This window comes from Neoarius graeffei, chromosome 24, assembly GCF_027579695.1.
Source record: "Neoarius graeffei isolate fNeoGra1 chromosome 24, fNeoGra1.pri, whole genome shotgun sequence".
NCBI lineage: Eukaryota > Metazoa > Chordata > Actinopteri > Siluriformes > Ariidae > Neoarius > Neoarius graeffei.
The window spans coordinates 59,425,707-59,446,232 of record NC_083592.1 but is presented as its reverse complement, the minus strand read 5'-3'; the positions used below and the strand labels follow the sequence as shown (position 1 = coordinate 59,446,232).

At 43.4% G+C, this 20,526-nt stretch overlaps 1 protein-coding gene across 9 annotated transcripts in view; it reads right to left on the bottom strand.

Moving 5' to 3' along the window:
• Nucleotides 1–6,650: 6,650 nt before the first annotated feature.
• Nucleotides 6,651–20,526, bottom strand: part of fbrsl1 (fibrosin-like 1) — a 458,282-nt gene continuing 444,406 nt past the window's right edge. For 5 of the 9 annotated variants that reach the window (XM_060907552.1, XM_060907556.1, XM_060907553.1 and 2 more), the window contains 10 exons: nt 18,942–18,992; nt 17,813–17,908; nt 17,384–17,455; nt 16,735–16,764; nt 16,490–16,561; nt 15,496–15,628; nt 12,572–12,655; nt 11,544–11,627; nt 9,184–9,424; nt 6,651–8,804 (listed from right to left, as the gene is read on the bottom strand). In XM_060907552.1, coding sequence (XP_060763535.1) covers nt 7,694–8,804; nt 9,184–9,424; nt 11,544–11,627; nt 12,572–12,655; nt 15,496–15,628; nt 16,490–16,561; nt 16,735–16,764; nt 17,384–17,455; nt 17,813–17,908; nt 18,942–18,992 — 1,974 coding nt within the window. In that variant the 3' untranslated portion in view covers nt 6,651–7,693. The remainder of the gene's footprint in view (nt 8,805–9,183; nt 9,425–11,543; nt 11,628–12,571; nt 12,656–15,495; nt 15,629–16,489; nt 16,562–16,734; nt 16,765–17,383; nt 17,456–17,812; nt 17,909–18,941; nt 18,993–20,526) is intronic. The other 4 variants (XR_009651461.1, XM_060907555.1, XM_060907554.1 and 1 more) reach the window with 4 other exon arrangements.

The window sequence follows — 20,526 nt, the reverse complement described above, 5'->3', positions numbered from 1 at the left end:
CACTTACCTTCCCTGACTCCGCCCTCCTGTCACAGACCGGCGCTTGACCACGCCCCCACTGCCACAGTCGGGTTACATGATATTTCACCTGTTCTCTTTATGCAACACTAGAAAATCAGCAAAAAGCTTACATCAATAAAATGTATTATGAACCAAATGGCAAAAAACAATTATGTATAAGTACTGAATAGGTTTAGTCCTTATTCAGTGTGTACTCAGTGCTTTTTGGCAGCATGTCTCTTAGATTCATGAAACGGAGCATCTCTTGTCAAACAAAGACTTAATCTTGAGTGCACAGCACTGTATGAGGTTTTTTGAGCGGATTTAGGGCACTTTGTTCAGCAGAATGATGTAAGTTGACCTTTGATTGCATCATCAGTGACTTCTAGGAATAGCATGACATCATGCATGATGCAATACCGGCTTCAGATTGCATCGTTCATTGTTTTGCCAAAAAAGTAAGTACAACGCCGATTCCAAAAAAGTTGGGACAAAGTACAAATTGTAAATAAAAACGGAATGCAATGATGTGGAAGTTTCAAAATTCCATATTTTATTCAGAATAGAACATAGATGACATATCAAATGTTTAAACTGAGAAAATGTATCATTTAAAGAGAAAAATTAGGTGATTTTAAATTTCATGACAACAACACATCTCAAAAAAGTTGGGACAAGGCCATGTTTCCCACTGTGAGACATCCCCTTTTCTCTTTACAACAGTCTGTAAACGTCTGGGGACTGAGGAGACAAGTTGCTCAAGTTTAGGGATAGGAATGTTAACCCATTTTTGTCTAATGTAGGATTCTAGTTGCTCAACTGTCTTAGGTCTTTTTTGTCGTATCTTCCGTTTTATGATGCGCCAAATGTTTTCTATGGGTGAAAGATCTGGACTGCAGGCTGGCCAGTTCAGTACCCGGACCCTTCTTCTACGCAGCCATGATGCTGTAATAGATAGTTTTCACTGATGTCACGGCATTCCGGGGAACGCCCCCCAGCCGCCATCTTGGAGGGCAAACAAAACGGACCATCGCCACTACTGGCTACATTATCTCGGACGAATTTATGAAGTTATATAGTCAGTTTTCTAAAATAAAGATCAATGTCGGCAAAATCAAGCAAACAGAAGTATATAGATACACATCTCATGGTATACAGCCAAACTGGCCTTGACTGGGGGAATTGACCCCTACGAAGTGGACAAAGATGCATTTTCAAGTGACTATGCAGGGCTGCCAAAGCCTGAAACTGCCAAAGCCTGCTCCAAAGCCTGAAACTGACTTCATCAAACTTTAAAGGCTGTGTGATATATACAACTTTATATATTCACAGCGCGCCTTTTGGCGGATGCCGCCTGAATCGCGCAGATCCGGGGTTTTTTTAGGGGGGACGTTGGAGTGTCTGATTATAATTTCAAAGTAAATTCTGTATTAAAATTACTAAATAAGCAAATCCGTTACAGTCCATGAAACAGGAAGTATAAGGATGAGAAAAAAAACAGTTTAAATCGGGAAGCTGCGCACATTTGCGCAGTCCTGCACACCGCTCAGGACTACAGAATAGACCTAAAATGTTTTTCAAAAATGACCCTTGCATGAGTGAAGTGACAAGTTTCAAATAGAAACGTGACAAACGAGCGATATTAAGTGTACATTACAATGTAAACGTACACTCAGCGGTTCCAGTTAGGCATTCTCCAGAGATTGTTCACATCATGTTTTGATTTTCAAAAACAAACACAATTGATTGTTTATTTAAACAACTTACCACTTATAAAATGATCGGAGCAGACTTTGCTGTGTTTGGAAGGCTGATAATCCTTGTGGTTGATTCTCGCAAGCCATAGATTTCTCCTTCGTATGCTGAGTTTCTTTGTTTGCTCGCCTTCGTACAGTGGGAATTCCATAAAAGCTCCACTTGACTTCATCATCTGACCTATTACGACAGCCATGAATACAACAAGTTTGCACCATTGCTAGCTTTAAATAAATGTAAATAATATATAAATGAATGTAACTCGCGCGCTACAATGTGTGCTCAGTGACCCGTACGGTAAGCTTGCCCTCCAAGATGGCCACCACTAGGGAATCCCCGACTCTGTGACGTCATGTGAAAACTATCTATTGATGCAGTATGTGGTTTGGCATTGTCATGTTGGAAAATGCAAGGTCTTCCCTGAAAGAGACGTCGTCTGGATGGGAGCATATGTTGCTCTAGAACCTGGATATACCTTTCAGCATTGATGGTGTCTTTCCAGATGTGTAAGCTGCCCATGCCACACGCACTAATGCAACCCCATACCATCAGAGATGCAGGCTTCTGAACTGAGCGCTGATAACAACTCGGGTCGTCCTTCTCCTCTTTAGTCCGAATGACACGGCGTCCCTGATTTCCATAAAGAACTTCACATTTTGATTCGTCTGACCACAGAACAGTTTTCCACTTTGCCACAGTCCATTTTAAATGAGCCTTGGCCCAGAGAAGACGTCTGCGCTTCTGGATCGTGTTTAGATACGGCTTCTTCTTTGAACTATAGAGTTTTAGCTGGCAACGGCGGATGGCACGGTGAATTGTGTTCACAGATAATGTTCTCTGGAAATATTCCTGAGCCCATTTTGTGATTTCCAATACAGAAGCATGCCTGTATGTGATGCAGTGCCGTCTAAGGGCCCGAAGATCACGGGCACCCAGTATGGTTTTCCGGCCTTGACCCTTACGCACAGAGATTCTTCCAGATTCTCTGAATCTTTTGATGATATTATGCACTGTAGATGATGATATGTTCAAACTCTTTGCAATTTTACACTGTCGAACTCCTTTCTGATATTGCTCCACTATTTGTCGGCGCAGAATTAGGGGGATTGGTGATCCTCTTCCCATCTTTACTTCTGAGAGCTGCTGCCACTCCAAGATGCTCTTTTTATACCCAGTCATGTTAATGACCTATTGCCAGTTGACCTAATGAGTTGCAATTTGGTCCTCCAGCTGTTCCTTTTTTGTACCTTTAACTTTTCCAGCCTCTTATTGCCCCTGTCCCAACTTTTTTGAGATGTGTTGCTGTCATGAAATTTCAAATGAGCCAATATTTGGCATGAAATTTCAAAATGTCTCACTTTCGACATTTGATATGTTGTCTATGTTCTATTGTGAACACAATATCAGTTTTTGAGATTTGTAAATTATTGCATTCTGTTTTTATTTACAATTTGTACTTTGTCCCAACAATTTTGGAATCGGGGTTGTACTATCCAAACCCAATCATAGATTTATTCATAGATCTAATCTTGAAAACTAGAGCCAATGAACAATTTTAAGTTTCATTTTCGTTCTCAGTGACGCAGAATTAGTAAAATTTGATGAAATTTACTTCGGAAGCATTTTGGTTGTAGACCAGTGAGATCACTCACAACTCTGATACAGTCAGATACATCACATCACACCACATATCACACCACATATCACATATCACACCACATCACACCACGTCACACCACACCAAGTCACAGCACATCACGTCACACCACATCACACCACACCACGTCACACCACATATCACACCATGTCACACCACACGTCACACCACATCACGCCACACCACGTCACACCATGTTACGCCACGTCACACCATGTCACACCTCATCACACCACACCAAACCACGTCACGTCACACCACACCATGTCACACCTCATCACACCACGTCATGCCATGTCACGTCACACCACATATCACACCACTCGTCACACCACACCACACGTCACGTCACACCACATCACACCATGTCACATCACACCATGTCACGTCACACTACACCATGTCACACCACACCACACTACACCACGTCACGTCACACCACACGTCACGTCACAACACACCACGTCACATCACATATCACACCACACCACATATCACACCATATCACACCATACCACATATCACACCACATATCACACCACACCACACCACATATCACACCATACCACACCACATCACACCACACCACATATCACACCATACCACACCACATCACACCACACATCACACCATATCACACCACACATCACACCACATATCACACCACACATCACACCACATATCACACCATATCACATCACATCACACCACCTCACAAAACCAGACTAACTCCATTAAACACACGTAATTCATATCACATTGGCTAATTGCAAGTTATGTATACACACACGGGTGGCGCGGTGGTGTAGTGGTTAGCGCTGTCGCCTCACAGCAAGTAGGTCCTGGGTTCGAGCCCCGGGGCCGGCGAGGGCCTTTCTGTGCAGAGTTTGCATGTTCTCCCCGTGTCCGCGTGGGTTTCCTCCGCGTGCTCCGGTTTCCCCCACAGTCCAAAGACATGCAGGTTAGGTTAACTGGTGACTCTAAATTGAGCGTAGGTGTGAATGTGAGTGTGAATGGTTGTCTGTGTCTATGTGTCAGCCCTGTGATGACCTGGCGACTTGTCCAGGGTGAACCCCGCCTTTCACCCGTAGTCAGCTGGGATAGGCTCCAGCTTGCCTGCGACCCTGTAGAACAGGATAAAGCGGCTACAGATAATGAGATGAGATATACACACACACTACCAGTTAAAAATTTGGACACCCCTTCTAATTCAGTGTTTTTTTTCTTTATTTTTATGAATTAAAGGCCACTTCATGTCTGAAAGTAATGATGGATGTCGTTTCTCTTTATGTAGTTGTTCAGTTCTTGACATAATATGGATTACTGCAGTTGTGGTGTGGAATAGGGTTATTTACTTATAGTATTTTTATTTTTTACCGTTTACAGTTTGATCTCAAACGCATTAAGAAGGTGAGAAACTCGTCCACTAATGACCTTTTGACGAGACACAGCTGTTAACTGAAAAGCGTTCCAGGTGACTCCGTCGTGAAGCTGGTTAAGAGAATGACAAGAGTGTGCAAAGCATCATCAAGGGAAACGCTGGATACGCTGAAGAATCTTGCATTTTTGTTTACTACATAATTCCATATATGTTCCAGATGTTATTTTATAGTTTTGACGTCTTCAGTTTTGTTCGACAATGTAGAATCACAACACAGAAACACCTGTGAATGAGTAGGGGTGTACTAACTTTTGACTGGTACTGTAGATATAATGTCCCTTGTGAATAAAATACTTTTACTGAGTATTAATTTTAATATATCCTTGTTAGCTACTGGAGAACAGAGTTGTTGTTGTTTAGCTAACACACCAGCGATGCTACTCGCTTGCTGCAGCTCAGCAAAACACTGAGGAGTTTGTGGGTGTGTTTGACTGTTTGATGTCAGTGTGGTGCAGGATTTCAGTGTAAGTAACTCTTGAGAGTTCACACAGAGTGGTGTGAAAACCAACAAACATCCAGTGAGCATCAGAAACAGAAAACGCCTTGATGATGAGAGATCGGAGGAGAACCGTCAGACTGGTTCGAGCCAAAGGGAAGGTGCATCTACGGTATCTCAAATACCACTCTGTACATCCGCGGTGAGCAGAAAAGCATCTCAGTGCACACATTACATCGAACCTTGAGGCAAATGAGCTACCACAGCTGAAGACCACATCGGGTTCCTCTCGGAGAACAGGAGTCTGAGGCTACAGTGGACACGGACTCACCCTCATCGGACAGGAGAAGATCAGGTGCAGACCAAGCAGCGTTCTTCCTCAATACAGGGTTTAAATGTGGCCACATTTCACACAGAACCTCTCACTTCTCAGTCAAGACGTTGTTCTCGAATGTTCCTGCTCTCCCTGTGAACATGTGTCCACTAACGGCTGTAATTAAGCCTGATAATTAACATCTCCTTTCTGATTATTAAAAAGAAATGAAACATTCACAGTGTTCATCGTGCGCCCAGAGCGACTTACAGAAGCACAAACACAAATCATTTACTTTACTCCAGCATCACGTGCGAAAGCTAAAGTCAGCTGTAGATATGAAGCACACCGGTCTGAACTCGTCCTCATCACGTCTGGTTAACGTTAAGGAAGAAGCAGGGAAGTTTCTGGAAGGAATGTTAAACAAAAAAAAAAAGCTCTGATAAAGTCCAGATTTTGAAGCAGCACAGCTTGTGCCATTTTACAGAAGGAACGCTGTGGAGCTTCATAACCATCACTTCCTCGCTTTCGATGACATTAAATATAATCAGATTCATGAGATGATCATCGATAATCATTCAACAGCTCATTAGAAATATATTCAACAAACATCTTCAAAAAATAAACCTGAGTTCTTTTCATAAAAATATACTTTTTATAACTTTTTCCTTTTTTAACAGTTTATTTTGCACATCCTAATCCCTTTCCAGAGTTCGACTCCATCACTGTTCCTCATTTTACGTGTGAGTGAAAGGCAACAGCTGAGATCACGCGAGTCACGTCACGCTGTGCACAAACAGTCGGAGCATTTCAGCTCATTGTAGCTGTTAAATGAAGATTAATCCACATGTTTACTTTCACTTTAGAGCAGTTTAGTGAAAATGCCTCGGGTCGAGACTGTAATCCACACGCCAGTGTTTTTTCAGAGCACAAAATATAAACACTGCAATAAATCAACACATAAACACATCAATAAATAAAGAGTTTACACATTTTCACACACGAATGAATGAATGAATAAATAATCAATCCACCCACACGCAGATGATGCAGATATAAGGTCCAACCTTTATTCCGTACATTTTTAAACCATGAATGTTCAATTTTTTTATTTTCACGCCTAAAACTCTACTTGTTCTGTATACAAGATTCTAAGAAAAGAACAACTGCACAACACCACAAGGTCGACAGAGACAGTCCATCAGCTCAGCGCCCGCTCGCTTCGGCCACCAACGTTCGTCTGGAAAAGTTCGTAAAGTTCGACCGAGAAGGTTTGTAGATTTGTTTCGTTTGGCTCCTCATCGGAGAGAAAACGCGACGCTTCTCCTCCGGCAGACCATGTTTTAATACTCCGTTTCAGAAACTGTCCAATCAGAGCCTTCCGGTTCCTCTTTGCATAGATGGCAGCTCGCCCCCGTGACCACGCCCCTCTGCCCTCTGACTGGACAGATTTGTTTCCATGGATTTTGACCGCAGCCTTTTTTTCTAGAAACATTTAAAAAGTCTAATAAATTTACAATGCCAACTTTTGTTTGAAGGTAATATCAACAAGATATGTACAATAACTTACAGAAACTGAACGGGAATATTCGTAATACATATTCGTCTGCAAAGCAAAACAGGCAAAAACAGAGAGAACTGGTTATGTAACATCGTACACGCTCAGCACGATCCTCAGGTACCGTCAGAGCAAAAAGGGTTCAGACTGTTCTCCAACCGGAACATCATCCAGCTTCTTCAGTGAACATCAACATGTCCAACAGCGAAGTGGGGTTAAATACGGGGGCGGCGCCAGAGTGAACGCCAATCCATAAAAAATAACATGGTTTGTACACGCAAAAAGCAAATAGTAAAAGAAGTACAAACTCATCTTCACTTTATCACGCGGGAAAAAAAAAAAAAGGCCGTTGGATTAATATATTAACGTTAATATCAAACTCCTCTTACTCGTCCCCGTGTTTGTCCTCACCTTCGTCCACGTCGATATAAAATACAAGCGTAACGATGTGCTTTTTAATCCGAGGTACAAATTCTTTCTTTTGTACAAATGATACATAAGAAGTGCATGACAAAGCAAGTCTTTCTGCCACGTTATCGTGCCTCCACCTCTTTAGGATTACGCGACGGGGAAAATTCCCTCGTGTCTTGCGTAGTCCGTCTCGGAGAATTGGGACGAACCGAGGGGACGAGAGGTGGGGGGGCGCTGAGCGCTGCTGTCGGGGGAGGGCGGTACGGCATTGCACCTAGATGAGGCAAAAAAGGGGGCATGTGAGGTAAGTGCCCCTCCATGGGAGACTGATGGAGTTGGTGAAGTCGGGCGCGTTCCAATTCGTCACGCAAGTGCAGTCGCTCTCGCTCTTCAGCCTGCTGCCTGATCCTCTCCTGCTCCCTGCGCACTTCGATCAAATGATCTTGGTGCGAGTACTCGTGTGGTTCCCGGTCCCGGTAGTTCCGATCTGCCTCATAGATCCCTGGAAACCGGTTCCCTGTCTCGGACCGGATTTGGAAGTCCATTCTCCGCTGGAGGTCCAAATTCCGATACGCCTCTCGAAGAGGGTCCCACGAGAAGGCGGGATGAGGAAAACGGTCGCGATTCGCTGTTGCCGCAAAATGGCCAACGCCCACAAACGGAGCGAGACGAGCGCGGTCGAGCACGTTCAGCCCGCCCATCTGGTGCACGAATGGCAGAGAGTGCGGGATTGTTGGGGGCGGAGCCTGGTGATGAGGAGGAAGAGGCGGAGGTTGGTTTTGACTCGGATTTTGAGGTGGAGGAGGCTCGGATCCCAGCACCAACACTTCCTGTTCCTGTTCTTTGCGCTCCTCTTTGATCTTCGTTGTGTCGTTTTTGAGTTTGTGGACCGGCGCCCCCGGTGAGGAGAGCTTCCTGTCAGACAGCGGGATTCCCACCGGCTCGCTTTTGTTCTTGGAGAACGGAGACGGCGAGCGGAGGATGGGCTTGCAGGAGTCGACAGAGGAAGATGACGCGCTGCGTTCGCTGCACTCTTTCATCGGAGAACGACTCCGATCCTTCGCTCTGACCTCAGACAACACCAGTGCCTCCCTCTCAGGGTCGCCACGGGGACGGTCGCCATGGTTACGGCCCACATCACTTCCTCCACCGCTGTTGCAGCGGATCAGGTTACTGATCTGATAACTGACAGGAGCAGAAGCAGGAGAGGAACGATTCGAGTGACGATTGTCCCTGAAAAAAGAGAGAGAAAAAAGGAAAAAGTGAATAAAAACAGGCTCTGATTGGCTGAGAGGGTTGAGGATGATAACAATAAAGAGCTAATGAAAAAAATAACGTAAAGACAATTAACACTTTGTTAATCATGAGCTGATCCAACACACAAAACACACATTCAAAATGAGGGAAGGAAAGAAGAAGGACAGAAAAGAATAAAGAAGATGGAAAAAGAAATAAAAGGAATAAAAGAAAGGAATGAAACAAAGTCATATGAACAATAAAAAAGAGTGAAAAGGGAAAAAAGTCAGAAGGAAAAGGAACGTAATCGATGAACCTGAGAGAAAGAAAATGGAGGATGTCGAATATGACGACAGAAGGATGGATGAACACCGACCTGTCTTTGTCTTTCTCGTCCTTCCCGATAGACGAGTCCCGTTTCTCCCGCTCTCTCTCCTTCTCCCTCTCTTTCTCTCGTTCGTGGCTGTTAGCCGAGCTGCTTCGCTCCCCATCGCTCACTTTGGGCCACTGAGGGAAGGAGGGCGGCGTTCTGTGCAGTCGGTTCCACGAGTCCTGACTCGGGCTGCTGAATCCGGGCAGCGGCGGGCCGTCTTTAGGTCCAAACACACTGTTAGAACCTGAGAGAGAGAGAGAGTGCACTTCATCACCACAGCTCCAATTCCTGGAAAAACTGAGGAACTGTTCCAGATGCTGTAAATATTTGTTATTAGAGCTGTGATTGTGTTTAAAGGGATTTTAATAAACAGGTGGTGAGCGTGCAGATCAACACGAGGCCTTACGGGTTTTACTGTTTACGCTGCAATAAAGCAGGAAATGTGCAAAACTGCTTCTAGACACTGAGAGCAATTAATAATAAACACATCGAGGACAGCAGCTTGTTTCCATTTATTTTACATATTTTAAGGGGCAAGGACACGCCCTTCACACAGGCTCTTATAAAAAATCTCATTATTTTAGAGTAAAAAGTAAAAAGTTACTGCACAGATTTTTAAACTCTCCTTACACAAAGAGAGAAACTATCATTTAAAAAATACTTTAACTGTATGGATTTAAAAACTACAGCATTTTACACATTTAATTAAAAACTACAACAAGACCGTTTTAAATTACACTCATATTTTAAAACCAAACAGTACGTGCTCGTGTGTATGCTGTGATGTCACTTCCTGCACTGAGCCATATGCTGTGATGTCATTTCCTGATAAACTGTTGTAAATCTGCAACATGGACACTGTTGAACGCCTGTGTGTGACGTCCCTGAAAGGTCACATGATCAGACACACCTGTCTCAGTGACCTGTCTCACTGATGCTGAGGTCATGACCCCATCACCTGCACTGACGTCTACACCACTGCATTACACATTAATGTGAAGTCAACACACTGCACACACACACACTGCACACACACACACACACTGCGCACACACACACACTGCACACACACACGCACACACACACGCACACACACGCGCGCACACACACGCACGCACACACACGCACGCACACACACGCACGCACACACACGCACGCACACACACGCACGCACACACACTGCACGCACACACACTGCACGCACACACACTGCACGCACACACACTGCACACACACACACACACTGCGCACACACACACACTGCGCACACACACACACTGCGCACACACACACACTGCGCACACACACACACACACACACACACTGCGCACACACACACTGCGCACACACACACTGCGCACACACACACTGCGCACACACACACACACTGCGCACACACACACACACTGCGCACACACACACACACACTGCGCACACACACACACACTGCGCACACACACACACACTGCGCACACACACACACACTGCGCACACACACACACACTGCGCACACTGCACACACACTGCGCACACTGCACACACACACACTGCACACACACACACACTGCACACACACACACACTGCACACACACACACACTGCACACACACACACACACACTGCACACACACACACTGCACACACACACACTGCACACACACACACTGCGCACACACACACACACTGCGCACACTGCACACACACTGCGCACACTGCACACACACACACACTGCACACACACACACACTGCACACACACACACACTGCACACACACACACACACTGCACACACACACACTGCACACACACACACTGCACACACACACACTGCACACACACACACTGCACACACACACACTGCACACATTCGGTGGTGGTGAAGCTGTACTCAGAGCGTAACATCCTGTGCACTAAATCTGAACACACACACACGACTTGCTCGACACAGCGCAGGCCATTTTCTAAATCTCTCCCCTCTAATTAATATATAATTAACACTAAGCTGTGTGTGTGTGTGTGTGTGTGTGAGTGAGATTTGGCAGTCACTGCAGTAGGATTAAACTGAGCTGAGCTGTAATGTGTTTTTCTCCCTCAGCTCTTATTTGGCATTCGATCTAGAACCGGGTGTCTCAGCGCTCATTAACCTGAGATACCTGTCTGTCTCTCTCTCCTTTCTGTCTTCCCTGGTCACTCACTCTTACTGTCTCTCTCTCTCCTCCTGTCTCCTTCTTTCTTTCTCTGATGGTTTCTCTCCTGTCTGTCTGTCTCTCTCCTCTTGTCTGTCTCTCTTCTCCTTCTTTCTTTCTCTGATGGTCTCTTTCCTCCTGTCTCTCTCTCTCTCTCTCTGTGTCTCTCTCTCTTACCGAGGGCGGGGTTTCCTAGCCCCCCGAAGGCATTAGCTGAAAGGTTGCCGAGGTTTCCAAAGGAACTGGAGCGACTGAAAGCATCTGCAGAGACAAAAACAAGTAAAAGACGGATTAGAGACAGAGGAAAGGAGACAGACAGACAGACAGACAGACAGACAGATTCACACAGACAGACAGACTACCACATGTTTGAATAACTCCGAGGTGATGGATACGGTGACGTCAAACAAAATCTCATGAAATAATTCCTGCTTTTATTTTCAGTAAAGTTTTGATCGCTGTGTGAAACATCGCTGTAAAATCAGGAACACTGAAGATTCCTGAGAGTGCGGAGTCGTTACTGAGCGAGTTCGGCTCTGCAGAAACGCCGTGTTTATTCATGCAGACGGTGAACTGACGCAGGAGGACGAGGAGGAAGCACGGGGATGAAGTCTGTCCTGCTTCTGAAGATGATTCCACACACAAACGTCTCACACGTTTCTCACAGCAGATTTTAAAGGCTTTATCTTTTTTAGTGTCTTTGAAAGTCATTTTTCTTTTTTAAGAGACTTTTATCTTTTTTTAGCAGTGTTTTTAAATGTTTTTCTTTTCTTTTTTACAGTGGCTTTAAAGGCTTTTATCTCTCTTTAGCACATTTAAACTGATTTTCTTTGTGGAGAGAAAGCTTTCACGATATTTTTATTTTTTAAAAGCAGCTTTAAAAGGATTTTTTCAGTTTTTTTAAAAAAAGGACATCTTTTTAAAGACATTTGTCTTTTTTCTGTATGTTTATGGAGCAGGCTTTTGTTTTTACATGAAGACATTTGATCAATAAAAAGTGTGTGTGTATTTCTGTTTGTTTTTTATCTACAGCTTCATCAGCGTGTCTTTATTTCTCCTGAGTATCAGCTGTTTATGAACCCAAATTAGTTCAGACTCGAGGGGGTGTGTCCCTGTGGATTCATGTTTAACCCTTTAAAACCCAACACACACACACACACACACACACACAGAGTAAAGTGATGTAATAAGGTGGGGTTACTTACACTTACCTGCCAAATGGGTGGGAGGCAGGAAGCTGCTGTGATGAGGGGCGGGGCCGTACGGTGAGGTGACTGGATGCCCGGATCCTATTGGATGAAAGCGATAACATCATTAGGAAAACCATCCAATCAGCAGCACAATAAATACATTTAATCCGATTATAATTCAACAAAGCTCAAATTCTTTCTACAAATTCATATAAACTTTCATCTCAAATTTTGTTTTCATCTCATCTCATTATCTGTAGCCGCTTTATCCTGTTCTACAGGGTCGCAGGCGAGCTGGATCCTATCCCAGCTGACTACGGGCGAAAGGCGGGGTTCACCCTGGACAAGTCGCCAGGTCATCACAGGGCTGACACATAGACACAGACAACCATTCACACTCACATTCACACCTACGCTCAATTTAGAGTCACCAGTTAACCTAACCTGCATGTCTTTGGACTGTGGGGGAAACCGGAGCACCCGGAGGAAACCCACGCGGACACGGGGAGAACATGCAAACTCCACACAGAAAGGCCCTCGCCGGCCACGGGGCTCGAACCCGGACCTTCTTGCTGTGAGGCGACAGCGCTAACCACTACACCACCGTGCCGCCTGCATTTTGTTTTCATATGAATGAAATTCTAACTCTGCCTTTAACTCCGCCCACAACCCCACCTCTAACATAACCTTCATAACATTCTCTCTCTCTCTCCTGTCTCCACCCATAATCCTGACCTTTATAACGTTCTACAGTAGTGTGAGACAGCCTTGTATTTATCATGTCGTACTAAAAAATTATTTTGATTAACATTCAGATTTATGATAATTGCTCTCTAGAAGCCGTTGCCATGGTGACACTGAGCGAGCTCACATGAATGAAAAATGCGACGTTGTTGTGTTTGTGTCTCAGCGAGACTCTGTGCCAGACGTGATGACTCATTAACGACAGGTTTGTGACGGTCATCAGTGAGACAGATGTGTGTGGATTCGACTGTCTGACTTTGCGGAGTTCACGGCGGCGACGCATCTCATTAGGATAAAGGAAGAAGGGGGCAGCCCCTCATCTGCAGCGCGAGCCGTGCGCGTGATTTATTAATGAAAGAGGCAATTACAGCCTTGTTTTGGGACACAATAGCGGATAATTACATGCTAAAGGCCACCCGGATTCCCATCGCCCTTCAACCAAGGACCTGCCGTCAATTAGCTCAGGTGGAGACATTTATATTCACGGCAGCGACGATGAAGATAACAACACGCAAATCACCTCGCCAGCGGGGCAAAACAATGAGGAAAGATGGCGGTGATGTTGTGAATAATGTGCACGCTGGAGGGATGAATATAAACAAGGTCAAAACATCAGCAGATCTGAAGCGACAGTCATTTCACAGTAAAAAAACCCAACAACAACAAATTCTCTTATCAATCCGCCACAGCGAGCGAAAGCGAAACCTCCTCCACCACACAATGGATTTACAGATTTGAGGGAACACCGGTAGGGGGCGATAACGTGAACTGTTTCTATGGCAATGATGGCTACAGCAATTAAAAGTCTGCTATTTTAAGACACAAAGCTAAATTCTATAATCTATGATGATGATGTCATGAGCAGGGCATGATGTTATTGTGTCCTTTTGATTGTGTTTGTTTATAAAATAGGGTCTCTCTCTCTCTCTCACACACACACACACACACACACACACACACACACACACACACACACACACAGCCGAGTCGCTGTTTTCTAAAACAATTCCAGCCATTAATTAGGAGCTCAGTGAAGATGAGTGTTTTTTACAAGATAAACACTAACACTAAATTTTAATTCATTTGTTTTAATTTTATTCGCTTTCTTTTGTAGACGATCCACAAAAAATTTGTACTAATTTGAACGAACAAACAAGCACGATCTGTGTAGATTTATTTCCAAGGTATCAAAGGTTCAGGTTTATCAGTGAGGAAAGATGGCAGTGATGGTGTGAATAATGTTCACGCTGGAGGGATGAATATCAAAGCCATCACAAATATCAAACCCACCACTAACCCCTCACTCTAACCCCACCTCAAACCCTGCCCCATCCCCACCCTAACCCCACCCCTAACCCCACCCTCCTCTAATCCTAACCTTAACTTTTGTTGCAACTTTCATACAAATTGAGTTTGTCTTTAAAGTGTTTTTATACTTTTTTAAATTGCATAATAATCTAAACATTACAGGCTCAGCTTTTTACCATCTGTCCTACTAGTAAAATAATGTTTATTTTATTTCAAACATGTTAAAAAGAAAAACAATACAAGCAGAAAAACAAACAAAACAATAAAATGAAAAATAGATCTATAACAGCATGTCCTTACGCGTTTTATTCCTGTTACACCACAGCAAATTACCAACAATTACACTTTTTATTCATTAAAGAACGACATCATACTTTTTTCTGTTTAAGTTTCCATTTACTGTTCAGTGAATCGAGTTCATTCCTGTTTTCATGCACGTTATAGCAGCGATAAACACTCGTTCCTCAGCAGTTCCCTCTCTTTATTCTCTCTTCAAGGTAATAAGATAAAAAAAGTGCAGCTTGTTCCATCACATTACAGAGAAACTGTAAAGAAGTGTAAACCCGTCTGTCCTGAAGAAGTTCCAGCTTCACCTCTGATTGTTACACAGCACTGACACTGGAGACTCCTTCCAGAAATGTTATGGAAAAAAATAAACATCTCCTTCACCACATAAACGTACGAGTCCCTGTGAATTAGCCGTTACTATGGAAACAATATGATACCAGACTGAGAGCACTAATATAAACCTGCACTACTGTCAGAGCTGCTGTTATAGAACATTAAACAACACCTTCTGACCAATCAGAGTGCACGATTCAACAGCGCGATGGTGTGAGATGATTTAATACAGCTGTTATGAGTTCTGTTCTGAGAGAAACACACACCTGTTGATGGGAAGAGAGGTCTGGCGAGGTCGTGAGGATAGGGGAACCCGGGGAACACGCCCGGAGCCGGAGGTCTGCTGAACAAATCCAGTTTACCGGTTATATCCAGTTTATGAGGATCCAACTGCATCTGCTGAACCACAATGAAGAAAATAAACCACACATCAACACACCAACCTCCAAATAAAAATATTTTCACAGTTTGATCAACCGTCTGTTAAAGGTCTGCTGTTTATATCTCACTGAAACATCAGAGAAACGTCTAATCCATGATTAATACAGTACTGTGATGTCATAAACCACGAGTTATTCAACATCACACTTACACATGCATACGAAATCTTACGACTCCTACAGGCGTAAGGGGGCGGGGTTAAGTGGGGGGTGTAGTTAGAGTTTGTAGCTTTAATAAAAATAAGAATAATTAATTCATTAACTGTAATAGCAATAACTAAATATAGCAAGAATAGTAACAGTTGTTTATGAAATGTTAAATTTAGAGTGTGGGCAGGGTTACAGTGGGTGGAGTTACAGTGGGGGATTACAGTGGGAGGAGTCAGGGGGAGACAAGTTACAAGCTTACAGCTGTAACAAACTTCAGAATATCAGGTTAATTATTAGTTACTGGATTAGCGTTATAGGGTTAGTTTGGTGGGCGGGGTTAGTTTACTAGAAATCGTCACTGTGGTGGGCGGGGTTAGTTTACTAGAAATCATCACTGTGGTGGGCAGGGTTAGTTTAGTAGAAATCATCACTGTGGTGGGTGGGGTTAGTTTACTAGAAATCATCACTGTGGTGGGCGGGGATAGCATGCTAGGGAGAGTCCCTCTGATGGGTGGGGTGAGCATGACATGAACCATTACTCTGGTGGGCGGGGTTAGAGTGATTCTTAAAGACAAACAGTTATATTTATCATGTTAATAGCAGAGTGTTTGTTTAATAAAATTCATTTAACTGTAAACAGATCTTATTTGTTTGTCTGTTTGTTTATTACCTTCATCTTCTGTTGATGGTGGTAGATCTGCCAGGCGATCTGGACGTGAACTGCGCACCATTTACCCGGCTTCTGACAGGGTACACACCGATAAATACCAGCGTTATAAAACTTTATTACACTCTGTGCTACATATACTGTATAATTACAGGAATTAATGTTAATTACACCTTAATTAATTACAGCTTTTTATTAATTAAAACACTGTACATTAATATAATAACGTCGTAAAATTAGAGACTTACTCTCACTGAGGTCCTGAATGGATCAGTTAGCTGCAGGAAAAAAACAACAACTATCAATCAAAATATCAGTCCAATACGGCATGCTCTGACTGGCTGAGAGCAGTACAGTGTGTCGTGATTGGCCGAGAGCAGTACAGTGTGTCGTGATTGGCCGAGAGCAGTACAGTGTGTCGTGATTGGCCGAGAGCAGTACAGTGTGTCGTGATTGGCCGAGAGCAGTACAGTGTGTCGTGATTGGCCGAGAGCAGTACAGTGTGTCGTGATTGGCCGAGAGCAGTACAGTGTGTCGTGATTGGCCGAGAGCAGTACAGTGTGTCGTGATTGGCCGAGAGCAGTACAGTGTGTCGTGATTGGCCGAGAGCAGTACAGTGTGTCGTGATTGGCCGAGAGCAGTACAGTGTGTCGTGATTGGCCGAGAGCAGTACAGTGTGTCGTGATTGGCCGAGAGCAGTACGGTGTGTCGTGATTGGCCGAGAGCAGTACGGTGTGTCGTGATTGGCCGAGAGCAGTACGGTGTGTCGTGATTGGCCGAGAGCAGTACAGTGTGTCGTGATTGGCCGAGAGCAGTACGGTGTGTCGTGATTGGCCGAGAGCAGTACAGTGTGTCGTGATTGGCCGAGAGCAGTACAGTGTGTTCTGACTGACTGACCCGTGGATCTTTCTGTAGGAGCGTGTGAGGAACTGCTCCTGGTCTCGTTGCTACATCAATGGGGTTTGAGGCCTGGAAAAAAAACCCAAAAATACACTAAGATTTAGTAAAATAAAGTAATTGTTTCTAAGGAGGTGTTTGGAGTTTTACCAAATTTATTAAATATCTACATGTAAATAACTAAAATTTTCAGAAAGCATATTTAGAATTTAGATATTTAGAAAACCAAACTTTTCTACTTGTTACCAAACTTTATCCAAAAATACTGATCACATGACTAACGCAGCTAACCTGCTAAGACTTAGTAGCTTAGCATCGTACAAACTAAACAGCTAAACCATCACATCATATACTGAGTGAAGGTTTTATACTCTGATGATAATGATGATGATGATGACGATGCGTGGTGGAGAGGTCTGAGGTTCTGACCTTTGGTTGAAAGGCTCCTTGTAGGGAGCTGAAGGGACCGGGGTGAGGGAGGAGAGGAGGCATTCCCGGCATCGCTGGAGGATACGAGGAAAAAAACTACACAACACAAATACACAGAGAATTAAAATACAACCAGCATCTTTAAACACCACAACACACGTCTGTTAGTGTTCTTATAAGAATGTAGACTGTTCTAAAACTCCAATAATAATGATGATAAACCCGAGATATTTTTAATGAGCTTAATAAAGTGGGTTTATATTAACCACATAATTACTTTGTACATTATACACACTTCATAAATTTGCTGTTAACTGCATGCTGGTATTGGGTAGATAGATAATGTTAGCTGAGTTAGCTAGCTAAAGTGTTTGTGTTGTATATAGCTAACATTAACGTAAAATGAAAATAAATTGTGATATTTTAAAGATGTTGTGCTGATGTTATATAATTACATTTCATATTAGAGAAAGCTGGCTTAGTTAAAATTCCTCTTTCAAAGTGTGCAGCGTGAGTCCGCCCATATTTTGTTGGAAAATGATCCCAAGAAAACATTTTGTGATATTAAAATCTTTAGATATTTGTCCACAGTCGTGACTAAAACAATTTAGGAAATCAACCTTTTATTACTGCAAGATTTTTAGAAAATTATTTTGTCATCTCAGGAAAAAAATTATGAGATTGAAATCTTTAGAAATGATTCTGTTATCTCAGGAAAACATTTTGTTATCTCAAGATCCCTTTATCTTTTTCTTAACAATCCTGTTAGCTCAGGAAAACACGGTTCCTTTCTATCGAGATGCTTAGAAAATTATTTCATCATCTCTTTAAGAAAAGTTTCTTCATCATTAAAGATCTTGGTTTAATTACATCATTATTTATTAATTATATAATGACGTGTCTGGAAAATAGCAGTGTTATCATGAAAAATGAAGAAATGTTTCGTGTCACTTTTTAAAAATCCTTAGGATTTGAAGAAAATAACCCTGTTCTGTTGGACAGGAGCATGAGAGTAAATAAACCGTGTGAATGTTTTATGGTGTTTTGGGCTTCTGTACTGATCAGTTCTGTTGCGTAATCCTTAATCTGTAAAGCTGTTCTGCTGTGATCCTCCGGCTTTTACACTTACACTCGACTGCCTTAAGAAGGGATTGTCCAGCTTTGGAGCGTACTTGTCAAACTGTAAGAGGAGAGACAGACGGAGAAAGAGAGAGAGAGAGAGACAGACAGACAGAGAGAGAGAGACAGGGAGAGAGAGAGACAGAGAAAGAGAGAGACAGATGGAGAGAGAGAGAGACAGATGGAGAGAGAGACAGACAGACAGAGAGAGAGACAGGGAGGGAGGGAGAGAGAGAGACAGGGAGGGGGAGAGAGAGAGACAGGGAGGGAGGGAGAGACAGACAGACAGAGAGAGAGACAGGGAGGGAGGGAGAGAGAGAGAGACAGACAGACAGAGAGAGAGACAGGGAGGGAGGGAGAGAGACAGGGAGGGAGGGAGAGAGAGAGAGACAGGGAGGGAGAGAGAGACAGACAGACAGAGAGAGAGAGAAAGAGAAAAAGACAGACAGAGAGAGAGAGAAAGAGAAAAAGACAGACAGAGAGAGAGAGAGAGAGAGAGAGAAAGGGGGAGAGAAATAAAAAACACATCAGCACTACAAATCGTGTTTAAATGGAAAGCATGTGTGACCAAACAGGAGATGAAAGAGCTGCGTAACGGCCGAGGAGGAAGCGGCGTGTTTACACAGCACGACGAGAACCAGACGAAGCTTAGCAAACGAATTTCACTCGCTCTCTCAAACAATTACACAATTACACAGCAAAACAGGCGGCCGGCAGCACATCAAACACTCAAACCCCAGAAACAAAGGAGGCAGATAACGCTGCTCTTGTGCAATCACAGCAAATCAAACTATCAACGTTCCACTGGAAAAACACTCAGAAAATAACACTGATGTCCTGAGCACCAGGTCGAGAGTGAGGTCACCTCGCTAAAACGGCATGAAGAACAGAGGGCTCCGTCACAAACGCAGTCATGTGGCACTCGGGCTCTTTGTTTATATCGTCAAATGTGAGGCTCTGAGTGAAATACGTTCGTTTATAAAATTCATCATTTTACTGTTTTTACTACAACCAGATTGACGACTTTTTAAAGAATTCTGTCCCATCATTTACACCTCGGTAGTATTTATGCGGAGTTAGTGCCCTTACTAGAACATCCAGAACCATTTCTAGTTCCACAACATCTAGAACCTTGACCATTCTTGGGTTTTGTTACAAATTCTCAGGTTTTTCACTGCTTAGGGCTCTTATAAGAAGTACTTCACCTTGTGCTAATAGTACTTTACCTTTTAGCACAAGCGGACACAGAGGTTGTGACAACTATCGATGGAGTGATGAACCTTAGCATTTGTTGCTAAGTAGGAGGTAGTGTTCGACGGAGCCTCGGCCACTGCCTCCAGAACTTATTTCTTGTTTGCCTTCCATTTTTAGGTTCAGTCCCAAATATTCTTCACTAGTTTGTGTTTTTTTTAAGGCTCCTTACTTCTGATTAATGTTCATCCAGGAATAGGGAACAGCATTCTTCTTTCAGCTCTGTCCCAAATCAACTGCTACAGTTTATGTCTCGTTAATGTTCTTACTACTAACTTTTTTCCCGAAGTAGTTTTCTTACAAAGTTCTCAGTCATGTATAAGAATATCAGTTTTTATTTGGGC